The sequence below is a fragment of the Stegodyphus dumicola genome, chromosome 3 (assembly GCF_044657685.1).
Source record: "Stegodyphus dumicola isolate Sdum_Otavi_A_Nest chromosome 3, ASM4465768v1".
Lineage (NCBI taxonomy): Eukaryota > Metazoa > Arthropoda > Arachnida > Araneae > Eresidae > Stegodyphus > Stegodyphus dumicola.
The window spans coordinates 273,072,382-273,085,240 of record NC_140770.1 but is presented as its reverse complement, the minus strand read 5'-3'; the positions used below and the strand labels follow the sequence as shown (position 1 = coordinate 273,085,240).

The following is a 12,859-nucleotide window of genomic DNA, read 5'->3' as shown; positions in this document are numbered from 1 at the left end:
GGGGGAATGAATTTCTAGCCATCTCATCGGAACATCAAAAGTTCCTATCAAACAGTTCTTGTTAAACGTAGTAAGAAAATTCTTTCTTTTTATCTTGTATATCATTTAAAGAGATGAACTGATAGAAAAAGTTTGCTTTTGTATTCTTTCATACATTTTAAGAAAGACATCATTATGCTTTCGTCAAACCTTTGTAACGTGAAGTATGTTCGTGACAGAATTGTTATCTGAAAATATGCTTTGGTAGCAATGTTTTTGAAAAAAAATTCTGACAGGCGAAATACTTTGCTTTCGCAATAACAAAACATAATACCAAAAATGACAAGCGGATGAAATCAGATCTGTATGTCTGAATTCATACCGAAAAAATAAATCAAACCAAGATATGTGCAGAATATTTATGAGCACTACTGTGTTCAAAATGTCGCATTTCAATCGAACTGAAAGCGATAATTATTATTTTGTATTTCGAATAATTAACTTCTTTTAAGATCAGTGGTTAACCTTCTTTTTTTCCCCTGAATTCTCATTTTAGAAAACACATAGGTAATTCTCTACATTAATTTTTTTACTAGATGGCATCACAGACATAAATATCGAATAAACACTGAAATCCGTTGTTAAGAAAATAAAATTTAACCCATAATAATAAATCATTATGGGTTACTAATGCAGCATAAAAAGAGTCCTATGAGAACTTTGTGGAAATGAAATACACTCTGCCCGAAAAAAATTGGGATTAGAAAGATCTACAGGGTGAATGTGAACAAATGGGCAGAAAGTTTAGAGGGTGATAGAATGCAGCTTTACGAGCAGTATTCGTTATAGAATGTATGGTCGGAACGCAAATGACGAGCCTCTAGATGCGTTGTAAATGGTATAAAATTGGCATATTTCTAAATCATCCTTTACAATAGGTTACATAAAGCTGTTTAGTTTGGTATATATATATATATATTCATAACGAAAATGAATATATATATATATATATTTATAACAACAATGTAACAAATTAACATTTCAACTTCTCTCATATAATATTTCTTTTTGTAACCCTTCAAAACTGCCGTGGCATGAGACAAGACAAAGAACAGAAAGAGAGGATGCACTTGTAATCCTTTTAAGTAGTACATTTCCTTACGAACCTGTAGTAGAAATCATAAAGGAAAGATTCAGGCAATCAAACAGAAACACACTATACAGGCAATCAATTAAACGATCAAGGCATGAAATGAGCTTCCTGCTGAATAGTCACATTCCATTCATTTCGTACCTTGACATATCAGGCGGACTGCTTCTGACGTTTAAGCGTTCGAGCATATTAAGTATTCCTCTCAGCATCAATTCTAAGCATCATGCATATACTAAAGTCATACAGAGTTCATTTTGGCATAATTCTAAGTCCAGTAACGCATGATACCTGTTTAAATATCGTATTTCACAATTACGTCTTTAAAAATATTCTAACAGAAAATACTTTTGTTTGCTTGAATTTCAATTCTGAAATTAGTTCGAGTTTAGTTTCTTCAATGCTAAATCCTATAAACTAATTCTTATCCATGTCTTATAGTTAAAAAGTTTTAATTTAAAAGCAGAAAGAATATTTACTTCTAAAAATATGGTAGAAGACAATTCGCTGACGTCTTTAGATATCCGAAGGGTACAAATAATAATAAAAAATCACATTTTGAATGCGATGAGCATTTGTTTGAAATATCACGCATTATTGTGAATATATAACAATAACAACAAAACGCAATTTTTCCCTCTTTCTGAAAAGTGTAATTTGATTTTGTTTTAATGAGTGCAACCATCTTTATCATCCATCGCAGCACGTCCTTTCGTTTGTTGGTCCAACGGATTTTCTTTATCCAACAAATCGCATATGCACGCGCTGAATCTTCACATACACGTAGATTTCATTTTTATGTTTCATCGCCATGATTTAATTTCTTTTTCTGATGGTTTTCCTCATTCAGAACGGAACGTGCTTTACTTCTAAATTAACGAAAGCATAAATCTATGCTTTTTAATACTACCTAGTAAGCTGTTCTTGATAAAATACTCCTTAGCAAATCGGTTCGGATTCTAATGATCTGTGAGACTTTCCAAAGCATGGAATGCTTACCACTTTCGTGCCGATTGTCACGCATACGTGCCAACAAAAAACGCATTCATTTCCCGGTTGGCGTACACTAGCGTTCCAGAGCGTTCTCTCGTTCACCCCCGGCCGTCACAAATTTGTGCCAGTGTCTTTGAACGTTTTAAAAGATGAAACTTTTGCTCCAACATGGCATTGCATGCCCATAGGATTTGAGATACTTGTAGATTTGACCTTCTACTAAAAATGAGAGAAAAACATGACTCACTCAGGGTGGGAAATCAATTAAAATTTATGCACCTCTCCTGCGTCCTAGATGACACAACTGAGGGAACTGTCTCCTTCTGAGACACCCCCATATTAGGCATAGGGTGGGTCTCAGCAGGTGAGCCACAAAACGAATTCTACCCAGTAGGCTGGAGTACCGGGCGACAAATTCCAAAACTTAGCCACAGCCCTTTTAACAAATTCAACTTAGGAGTTTTGAACTAATTCACTTATGTCTGGAGAACCGGGTCTCACACTGGCTCTTAGCCTCAGACGAGATAACTCCCAAAACCCTTCGCTTATTAGGCCGGGCTCGAGGGGTCACCACTCCCTGTTCTTGGCTTTTCGGCGGAGGCATGACCTGATTACCTGATGGACTTGATTGATCGTTTAATGCTCCCTTCAGTACTACGTGGGCAGCGCGTCTCATAAGGACTGCCGTCCCACACTAAGCAACAGAACCGTATGTTCTACGACTTACGCTAAACCTCCGAGATCAGACCGTATAAAGGACCCAACCTCGGGTTCTGAAACCGCCAGGTTCTTGATGTTATACCCCTGTGGTCCGTACCTAGGTACAGATCCTAGCCAGTAGCTTCACAGAGTTCTCTACGTCGACCCCGGGGGGGAAGTTTGGGAAAGGAAAGCAGAATGTAAACAAATAGGAGATAGCTTATCCCGTGTCGTCAGAGGTTGAGCTCTATGAGTGCTGCCTTCCACTCTCCGTTAAAGATTCTCTTACTTCTTGTAAATAGTCTTTCTTGTACTAATTTTTAATTAATTTTGAAGTTTATTAACGTGTTTTGTCAATTAAAATTTAATTAAAATTTAAAATTATTTTTAAAGTAAACAGTTTTTTTTTAACATTTTTCATGTAAATTAAAGGAAAAACTATTAAATGTTAATTTTAAAGTATATGATAGCTTAAGAATTTTTCTTCTCGCTCATTTTTCAGAGAAAAATAGAATGGCACAGAAAATAAGACTGGCACACATACCACAGACCATATATAAGACAGCAAATGAACGATAAAAATGTGTTAGCTTCAGGTAAGGTTACCACCTATGCCGGATTTAGACTTGATAAATCTGTTATACTATATTTTAATATTACATTTAAACTATATTTTATTTGAATTTTTTTAGGCGGGGCCAAGAAAGTGGAGACCCGAAGCTATATCTTGTGTAGTATGTACGTAAATCCTGCACTGATTACCAAAATTAAAACTATCGTCATTGGCGTTTGGAGTTTTAATCTAGACCAGGGTTTCTTAAATTTTTTAGTCTGGGGACCCCACAATATTAACGATAATTTTGTGGGACCCCATAATTATTGAGAAAATTCGACACAAGCATGAGTGAAACTATCAGTTTCTTCACTTGTACTGTAATACGCTATTGCAGTTTTGAGTCATTAATTTTTATTTTTAAAGTAAAATGAACGTTTCTATTATAAAAAATATGTCAAAACGTTTTCGTTTTGTCTCTGTATTGTCTTATCTTTATCAATTTTCAGAGACATTATGTAAAAATATTTAATAATTGTAAAATTATTATAAGTTAAATAAATATCAAAATTGCTAAAATTTTCATTTTGTGGGACCCCATAATTATTGAGAAAATTCGACACAAGCATGAGTGAAACTATCAGTTTCTTCACTTGTACTGTAATACGCTATTGCAGTTTTGAGTCATTAATTTTTATTTTTAAAGTAAAATGAACGTTTCTATTATAAAAAATATGTCAAAACGTTTTCGTTTTGTCTCTGTATTGTCTTACCTTTATCAATTTTCAGAGACATTATGTAAAAATATTTAATAATTGTAAAATTATTATAAGTTAAATAAATATCAAAATTGCTAAAATTGTCATTTTGTGGGACCCCATAATTATTGAGAAAATTCGACACAAGCATGAGTGAAACTATCAGTTTCTTCACTTGTACTGTAATACGCTATTGCAGTTTTGAGTCATTAATTTTTATTTTTAAAGTAAAATGAACGTTTCTATTATAAAAAATATGTCAAAACGTTTTCGTTTTGTCTCTGTATTGTCTTATCTTTATCAATTTTCAGAGACATTATGTAAAAATATTTAATAATTGTAAAATTATTATAAGTTAAATAAATATCAAAATTGCTGAAATTTTCATTTTGTGGGACCCCATAATTATTGAGAAAATTCGACACAAGCATGAGTGAAACTATCAGTTTCTTCACTTGTACTGTAATACGCTATTGCAGTTTTGAGTCATTAATTTTTATTTTTAAAGTAAAATGAACGTTTCTATTATAAAAAATATGTCAAAACGTTTTCGTTTTGTCTCTGTATTGTCTTATCTTTATCAATTTTCAGAGACATTATGTAAAAATATTTAATAATTGTAAAATTATTATAAGTTAAATAAATATCAAAATTGCTAAAATTTTCATTTTGTGGGACCCCATAATTATTGAGAAAATTCGACACAAGCATGAGTGAAACTATCAGTTTCTTCACTTGTACTGTAATACGCTATTGCAGTTTTAAGTCATTAATTTTTATTTTTAAAGTAAAATGAACGTTTCTATTATAAAAAATATGTCAAAACGTTTTCGTTTTGTCTCTGTATTGTCTTATCTTTATCAATTTTCAGAGACATTATGTAAAAATATTTAATAATTGTAAAATTATTATAAGTTAAATAAATATCAAAATTGCTAAAATTTTCATTTTGTGGGACCCCATAATTATTGAGAAAATTCGACACAAGCATGAGTGAAACTATCAGTTTCTTCACTTGTATTGTAATACGCTATTGCAGTTTTGAGTCATTAATTTTTATTTTTAAAGTAAAATGAACGTTTCTATTATAAAAAATATGTCAAAACGTTTTCGTTTTGTCTCTGTATTGTCTTACCTTTATCAATTTTCAGAGACATTATGTAAAAATATTTAATAATTGTAAAATTATTATAAGTTAAGTAAATATCAAAATTGCTAAAATTTTTGGCGACCCCCTACTTCAGGTCCCGCGACCTCAGTTGCGGTCACGACCCACAGTTTAAGAAACTCTGATCTAGAGCAATTTAAATCGATAAAATCTCAGCATTTCTCAGTCTAGCAGCATTTTCGCTCTCGTTGCGACATGCTTGAATATTAAATAATTTTTTCCCGCTTTTGAAAAAAAAATTTCGCCAAGTTATCACCGTTTCCGTGCTCATTCAATCTATTATAAACCCATATTCATGTAACAATTTTTCATTTTGAAGCAAAAGTAACGAATAAGTCTTTCCCGCAAATTTTACTAACAAACGAGTATCAATATGCTTCGATTTCGCAGCCCTTTATGTATAAAACATTTTATCATACTGTAAAAATAAAAATTTATCTTCCAGAAGAACTTTATCTTTTCAAAAGTGATATCATAACATCAAAGCCGTGGTTATAAGTCAGCTATCCCATACTGCATAGGTATTACTATCCAATGTTGGCTTTATTATTATAATAATTCTTTATGCTTACCTGAATGTATTCCTATCCTCAATTTCAGTGTCTGATTCGGTTTATGACGTATCTTAAATGTTTTCACAGCTTCCAGTAGATCCAGAGCCATGCTTGAAATTTCTCCGGCATGCTGCTCGCCGTTTCTAATTGGTAGTCCACTGACGACCATATAAGCGTCACCAATAGTTTCTACTTTATACACATCATAGTTACCGATAATGGAATCGAAGACAGTGTACAGGTCATTCAGGAACGTCACTACCTAAAATAATTCACAAGAAATTTCATGACCATACAAGGTATTCTCAGAATTATTATGTCTTACAGAAAACAATTTGATAGTAATGTTATATTCCCTACAAAATATGTATGATAAAAAACAGCTACTTCGGAATAAAAATTAATATTGCGCCAGAAACTGCTATCACACATAAATCTTGGAGGTAAATGTGGCCTTAAATAGTAATGGCTAATCTAAACGATACATTCAAGGATGGGTACATCACTGATCGAAAATATTACCGTACAAAAATATTTGAAAAAATTACTAAGTTTAAGAATTTCTTGAGTCTGGCGAAGCGTAATCCTTTATATGTTTATCTTTACTTAGTATGTTTTTGCTTACTTAGGTGAGTTGCTGTTATTGTGTACAGCTAACAATAGCGTAAAAAATCTAAATTAATACCCTTCGTTTTCAACCTCACTGAGCTGGTGCATCATCTTTTTTCCAGGTGTTGATATTGGACACTGATAACTGATCTATATTATTAACTGTCATATTGTACGTACTTGTTGATAAAACGTGTGACATAGACACCATATAACCTCCTTCTACTAAACTATACACAATTTTTGCTACATTTCATTTAATCGAATTCTCTCGCGTTATTGTAACTTAATCAGCCGATACTTGAAAGCAAGTTGAAAATGACATCAAAAATTGAAAATTTTGAAATCTCGCTCAATTTTTATCTTACTAGAAGTCAAACTTTGTTTATTTTTTTTTTTTTTTCGTAACGAGTATAAATCTTTCCAAAATATAAGTATAGGAACATACATTCAAAGAGATCACATTAAAAGTTACATTTCTTTATTAGAGCAAATTTAATTTTATTAAATCTGACATTGCAAAACATATACATTTTTGTCATTTAAAACAAAGTAAGATAGTAGATCCGATATTAAGTGATGATACTAAATAAGACATTTTAAGTTAATAAAGCGCTAAGCAAGAAATACCTTAATTAAGAACCAACGCAAGAAAGACACCTATCGGAGGTAAAACGCTAAGCAAGAAAGACAGATAATGAGCAAATGCGAAAGCCAGAAAGCAAAAAAGTCATTGAGCAACAGGCAAGACTCAAAGCAAGAGAGACAGTAAATTAAACGCTAAAAAAGACAATGAGAAAGACACTGAGTAAATAAAACGTAAAGAAAAACAGTAAGTAAGGCAGCAAGTAAGTACGCAAGACACTAATTAAGGCACTAAGAAAAAAGACAGAAGACACTGCTCTTCTGTCTAAACGTTTTACGTCGGCCTTCTTCAGTTAACCTTCAAATAAATATATTTGGAATTTCGTTTCGTTTGGTTCAGCGATTAGGCCGCTAGAGATATATCTCGGACTCTGAGAGAACGGCGGAACCTAGAACCTCGAATTTCGAATGTTCGTATGTATATCTGTAAGCTGGAACGGAATATTCTTCTTTTGACATCCCAGATTGGCAACACCTTTACCAACAAAAACACGTGACTGATTATCAGGGAGACGCCATTCGGGAGATTGAGACGAGAGAAGGGAGCGAAGACAGCCGCGATGTCATCCAAAAACAGAAGCGATGATGCAATTTGACGAATCAATGGAACTATGGTGCATTTTAGTGATACCGTTTGATATGACGTCCTCCTCTGTCTGTGTATGAGAAGAACAGCCCCGCCACAGTGTCTGGCGGGTGGCGGTCGCTATAGCAACAGGACTAGTATATTTCAAACAGGGCCGAGCCAAGGGTTGCTTTATTGTTATTTTGTTTTTGGTGACTGTTGGCTGAGGGTAAAAAAAAAGGGTTATCATTTATCTTCAAGACACACCTACGGAAAATGGGTCAAGGCTCGTTTCTACCGCAACAGACAGCTGGTAGACTAACTGGCGAGAGATTTTCTTATGATAGACAGACTGTATGGATTCATTTTTTCATCTTACTTCTTTTCAATTTGTACATATTATCTTCGTGTTAATTGTTCCGTCATTAAGAGATCATAAAATACCTACGCTGTTCTTCACTATTAAGACTGAGCACAAACCACATCTCAGATATCTGTAGATGTGTGCGCGCGTATACATACGTACGTTCGAGGCTACATAGCTAGCTACACACGCATGTACATTTCAGAATCCGCTCATTATAACAGAAAAATATCCATATTTTATTCAAATTTAAGAAACTTTTGATTAAAAACTCAGTTGTTTAAAATTTTGTTTTACCATTCTTTAAAGAGTATGAAAGGATTCAAATGTAATCCGAAAAATCCGCGATATGAAGGAAATATTTTGCCATTCGCCGTAATGAAATATGTTTGCTTTTCAAGTTTAATCAACAACCTTACCGACTAAAAGGTTTTGCCACAAAGTTGTGTAGTAACACACAATCTAGTTGTGTTACTACATGGACTCGGGAAATTACAAAAGCTGAATTTATTAAAGTCATTATTTTTTTTTTAAGTTTTCGTAACTAGCTATGAGAATTCTGTTTGTAGCTACTGCAATGGAAACTCCGGCGTAAACATAAGTCAAACGGCCTTGTCACAATTTTCAAAATTCTTATCACCAAAATAAAACTTGTGAACCCATTCGATATACCCATGAGTCGCCAAATTCCTTGTGTATCGTATACTGGGATAAGACCCAAACAGAAACTGCTTATATGAAGTAACTTTGATTTAAAATCAAGTTACCTTTCACAAGCAAATAATAAAAGAAGTGTCGAGCTAATTGCAAGTCTAATTAAATATGTATGATTTAATATTAATAGTGTAAATAAGTATGTTGCAGACACAATAGGATATTTGGAAGCGCGAGTGTGTGTGTGTGTGATTATGGCAAAGCCTCGAGGGCTATCTGCCTAAGGGGAGGAATGCCTTCGTGGAGGGCTTTCTAAAACGCCGTTCCCACTGGGGTTTATCTGAGCTAACGGAGTCAGTTCCCCGTGTCGACTAGCTCCGCTGTGCCTGCAGTTCAGATTTTACAACTTGCTGCTCTATGGGGAAAAACTGGTTTTGGGGATGGGTCGACTACGTTAGTTGTGTTCGTTAGCTCAGATAAACCCCAGTGGGAACGGGCCTTAAGGGAACTGGCTTGTATACACGTTACACATGACGAAAACGCCCATGCAGCAGCTCGTTCACGGAATTCGAACCTCGGACCGAACTACCAGTGTTCTGCGACTTTATTGCTCGGCCGCTGGTGGGCGGATATTTGGAAGCAGGAGATGTGAAAAGTGAGCAATGCCCTCGCCGGGACTCGAACCCCGGACCTCTCGATACGCGCCGAGTATGCTGTCCACTACACCACGAAGGCACACTAAGAAGGCGGGAGAAATACCTTATTGGTCGAATTTTGAATTTCGCATTGGTTTCCGATTTGTTTTTCAAACTTTGCTTGAACGAATTTTTGATAAAAAAACTCAGCGATTCGAAAGAGAGAAGTGGCAATGCTGTTCAACAACAACAACAACAACAAAAAAAACATTTTTACCTCCGTCGCACCACACTATTGCCATTCGACAAAATGTAAGATATGTATCATTCAATTTTTAATTCACAAATTCGCTATTTGAAATACAATATTTACAATATCCATGCACCATAGTATTCCCAGTCAGTAAAGCATAAGATTTCAAATTTAATCTTTCTGTTATTGAAAAGCAAATTAAGTGATTGAAAAGAAATAAAAGCAGTTCTTCGATATTTTTTTCGACTTTTTAGATTTAAATAAAAATACACTTAATTCATGAGATATATTTAGAAATATTAAGTATTTACAAGCTAACACTACCGGGTCCATCAAAAACATGCACTCTCTTTTTAAGATAAATATTTTATGGTTCAAAAGGTACTTTTGAAACAAATATAACAAATATATAAAATATGTATGGCAACCGCTCTATTGGAAAATTAACGACATTCTGTTTTTAAATATTTTGTCATTTTACTCTACAATTTTACGTGGCATAAGCGCGAAGAAAGCGATGCTTAACAATAAAAGTAAAAAAAAAATCTGAAATCTTTCAGATTTTACATTACGGCCAAAGGGTCGTTTGTGTAACGTTTTGGCCTTTATTTATTAAATATGTTCTTCGCACTTAAACCATAAAATTCAGCTCAACAGCAATATCGCAAAATAATTTTTAAAAGAGCATATCTTTAGAATTTCCGAAACAGTCTCGCGCGCTGGAGATAATTTATGTTTTTCTCGTAGTGTTGCCATTGCTCGCTTTGAAATCGTCGAGGTTGTTAATCAAAAATTCGTTAAACTGTAAGAAAATATGAAATCCATAATAAAACAAATTTCAAATTCCAAAATTGGGCTTCGAGATGCCCATATTCGGGAGGAAATGTACGTTATTCAAAATTGGATGGCTCTAGGTACCGTTGTTTTATCGCAATGCGAGAAACATACATATATTTATGGCGATTCTTCATTATTTAATTTTTTAAATATAATACAGGACTGTAATATTTGGTGGCAACAGTTTGAAAAGTGAACCGACATTTATCGTGAACCAACGCAAAATGCTAAAACGAAATTAATAGCCCTTTGGCCTAAATATGTGTTTGCAGAAATGAATCCAAGAACACATCAGTAACTTGAGATATTAAGTGACAGTATAAAAATCTCACCAATCTTAGGTGCGCCGTTAAGTTCCGAGTCCTTTCAAATTTTAGGCCCACCAGCGGCCCACCACCGAGCGGTAAAGTCGCTGAACACTGGTAGTTCGGTCCGAGGTTCGAATCCCGCGAACGGGCTGGCTGCATGGGTGTTTTCGTGGTTTTCCCTATGTGTAACGTGTATACGAGCCAGTTTCCCTTAGAAAGTCCTCCACGAAGGCATCCCTCCCCTTAGGCAGATAGCCCTAATGTGCTTTGCCATAATTAAATACACCACACACACCTTTCAAATTTTCTTCCATTCTTTAAAATCTGCCATTAGGAAAGAAGAAGAAAATACGCTTAAACACCTCCAATGAACAAGTAAATCTTCTTTCATGCTTATCATTTGATATTGTTACAAATGTATTTCTAAGCTCAGAGAATAAGTTGACATCGGACAAAGCGTAAATTGAAGTCAATGAAGCGCGGACTCACGTTTGGCGAAGACACTAAAGCTAAAAAAGGGACACGCTCCCGCAGAAGACTGCTCTACTAAGTTCACAGCGAGCAATATCAAACATTCCAAATGAAGAAGCGAAATACTATCTTACAACTCAGCATGACTTTAATGTACTACTTCTTCCGCTAAAAGATATAACTTATGCCAATGGTCATATGTCTCTGAAAAAGTGATTGAATTTTCCAGAATTCAATTCTCGATGGGATGTTCTTTCCTTTCGACTCCACTGGGGATACAAAGAAAAAAAAAAAAAAAAAAAAAAAAAAATCGATCCATCTGGGAAAAGAAGTAGATCTGTTGCAAAAGTTGGCATATTTCTTGCCACCTGAATGAAGCAGATATCGTTCAGTCGGCAGTTTTTCCCGTTAAATGAGAAAAAATATTTTATCTAGTAGAGGTAGTAAGAGTGATGGGGAAAGGTATATAAACTCAAGCAGAAGTCTGAGCATTGATTTTCAAGAAATGCGTTTGATAAAGTAGTTTTACAAAGAGTATTCAGAAACATCAAATGCTACAAAATTTAAAGAAGGTAGAATTTGAAAAAGCAAGCAAAAAACCACTATTTACCTGTAACCCAATTTTAAGCCAGCGTAATTTGTGTTTATAGTTCAGTAGTTGTTAATTAACATCTACCCTTAAGCATAAAACATCTGTATAAGTAAACAAAAGTGAACCTACCTTCGTATTTCATACGAATCTCCAAATGTTTCAGATTTTGTTGAAATTTAGCTCACTTGACCGTGGAAACAAACGAATGGTGTCCTAAGGTGTCCACTCTCTTTATGCACTAATATTCTACGTTAATTTAACGAACTGTCGCTTAGCAACTGTTAAATAGCTTAAGTTCACGCTGGGAAATAATGTTATGAATCTTACTTCACGGCACCAATGTTATATCTTAAATTCATATAAAAATGTTAAATATGAAACTACTTGCCGTTAAAGGTAGTAATCGTATAGTGAAACGTGTACAGCATTTTTGCGTTGTAAAAAAAATGCATTCCGGGACCGCGCCGTGAGAGGATCGAAAACATAAAACATATACAAGATATAAAGGAAAAGTTCATATTAAATATATAAAGAAAACATACTGTAAGAGGTTCCAGATTAAATATCAGTTTATTCAATTACAACACAATAAGAAAAATCTTAACCTCATCTGAGAGTCTGTTCATTTAAATTCATAAAAAACTTAAGGTTTGTCTGGTGATTTAAAAGAAAGGAAAGGGAAACAATTTAAGGCCTGAGAGTTAAATTTTAGATTTGACGTTGTTTTTTTTTCTGCTAAGGACGTTTTTGAAAAGCTTGCCTAAAGTTCAAACACACCAAAAAAAAAAAAAAAAAATAAAATAAAATAAATAAATAAAACTTATCTTGAAGGGACATCTTGAAGCGGAGGACTCTTATCTTATCCCGCGTTGATGTCGGCCGGGCTCATCTTGACACTGGTTCTAAAAATGTAGACTCCACTTCACTACTGTAGAACAGAAACAGGAGCACTGCTGCCCAGGACGGCTATCCGCTTGGTCCTGAAAGTCCTATGTCAACACGCAGGTAACTCGTTCAAATTTCGCCGGTCAGAAACGTTGTTGCTAGGAAATTACTGCTCGCCTGTTCTTAC

At 34.3% G+C, this 12,859-nt stretch overlaps 1 protein-coding gene across 3 annotated transcripts in view; it reads right to left on the bottom strand.

Annotated features, from left to right (window-relative positions):
• Positions 1-12,859, bottom strand: part of LOC118182918 (receptor-type guanylate cyclase Gyc76C-like) — a 731,383-nt gene that overhangs the window by 83,317 nt on the left and 635,207 nt on the right. For 2 of the 3 annotated variants that reach the window (XM_085814148.1, XM_085814147.1), the window contains exon 19: positions 5,873-6,116. The exons of the other annotated variant lie outside the window; for it this stretch is intronic. In XM_085814148.1, the coding sequence (XP_085670274.1) occupies positions 5,873-6,116 (244 nt within the window). The remainder of the gene's footprint in view (positions 1-5,872; positions 6,117-12,859) is intronic. 3 annotated transcript variants of the gene reach the window in all.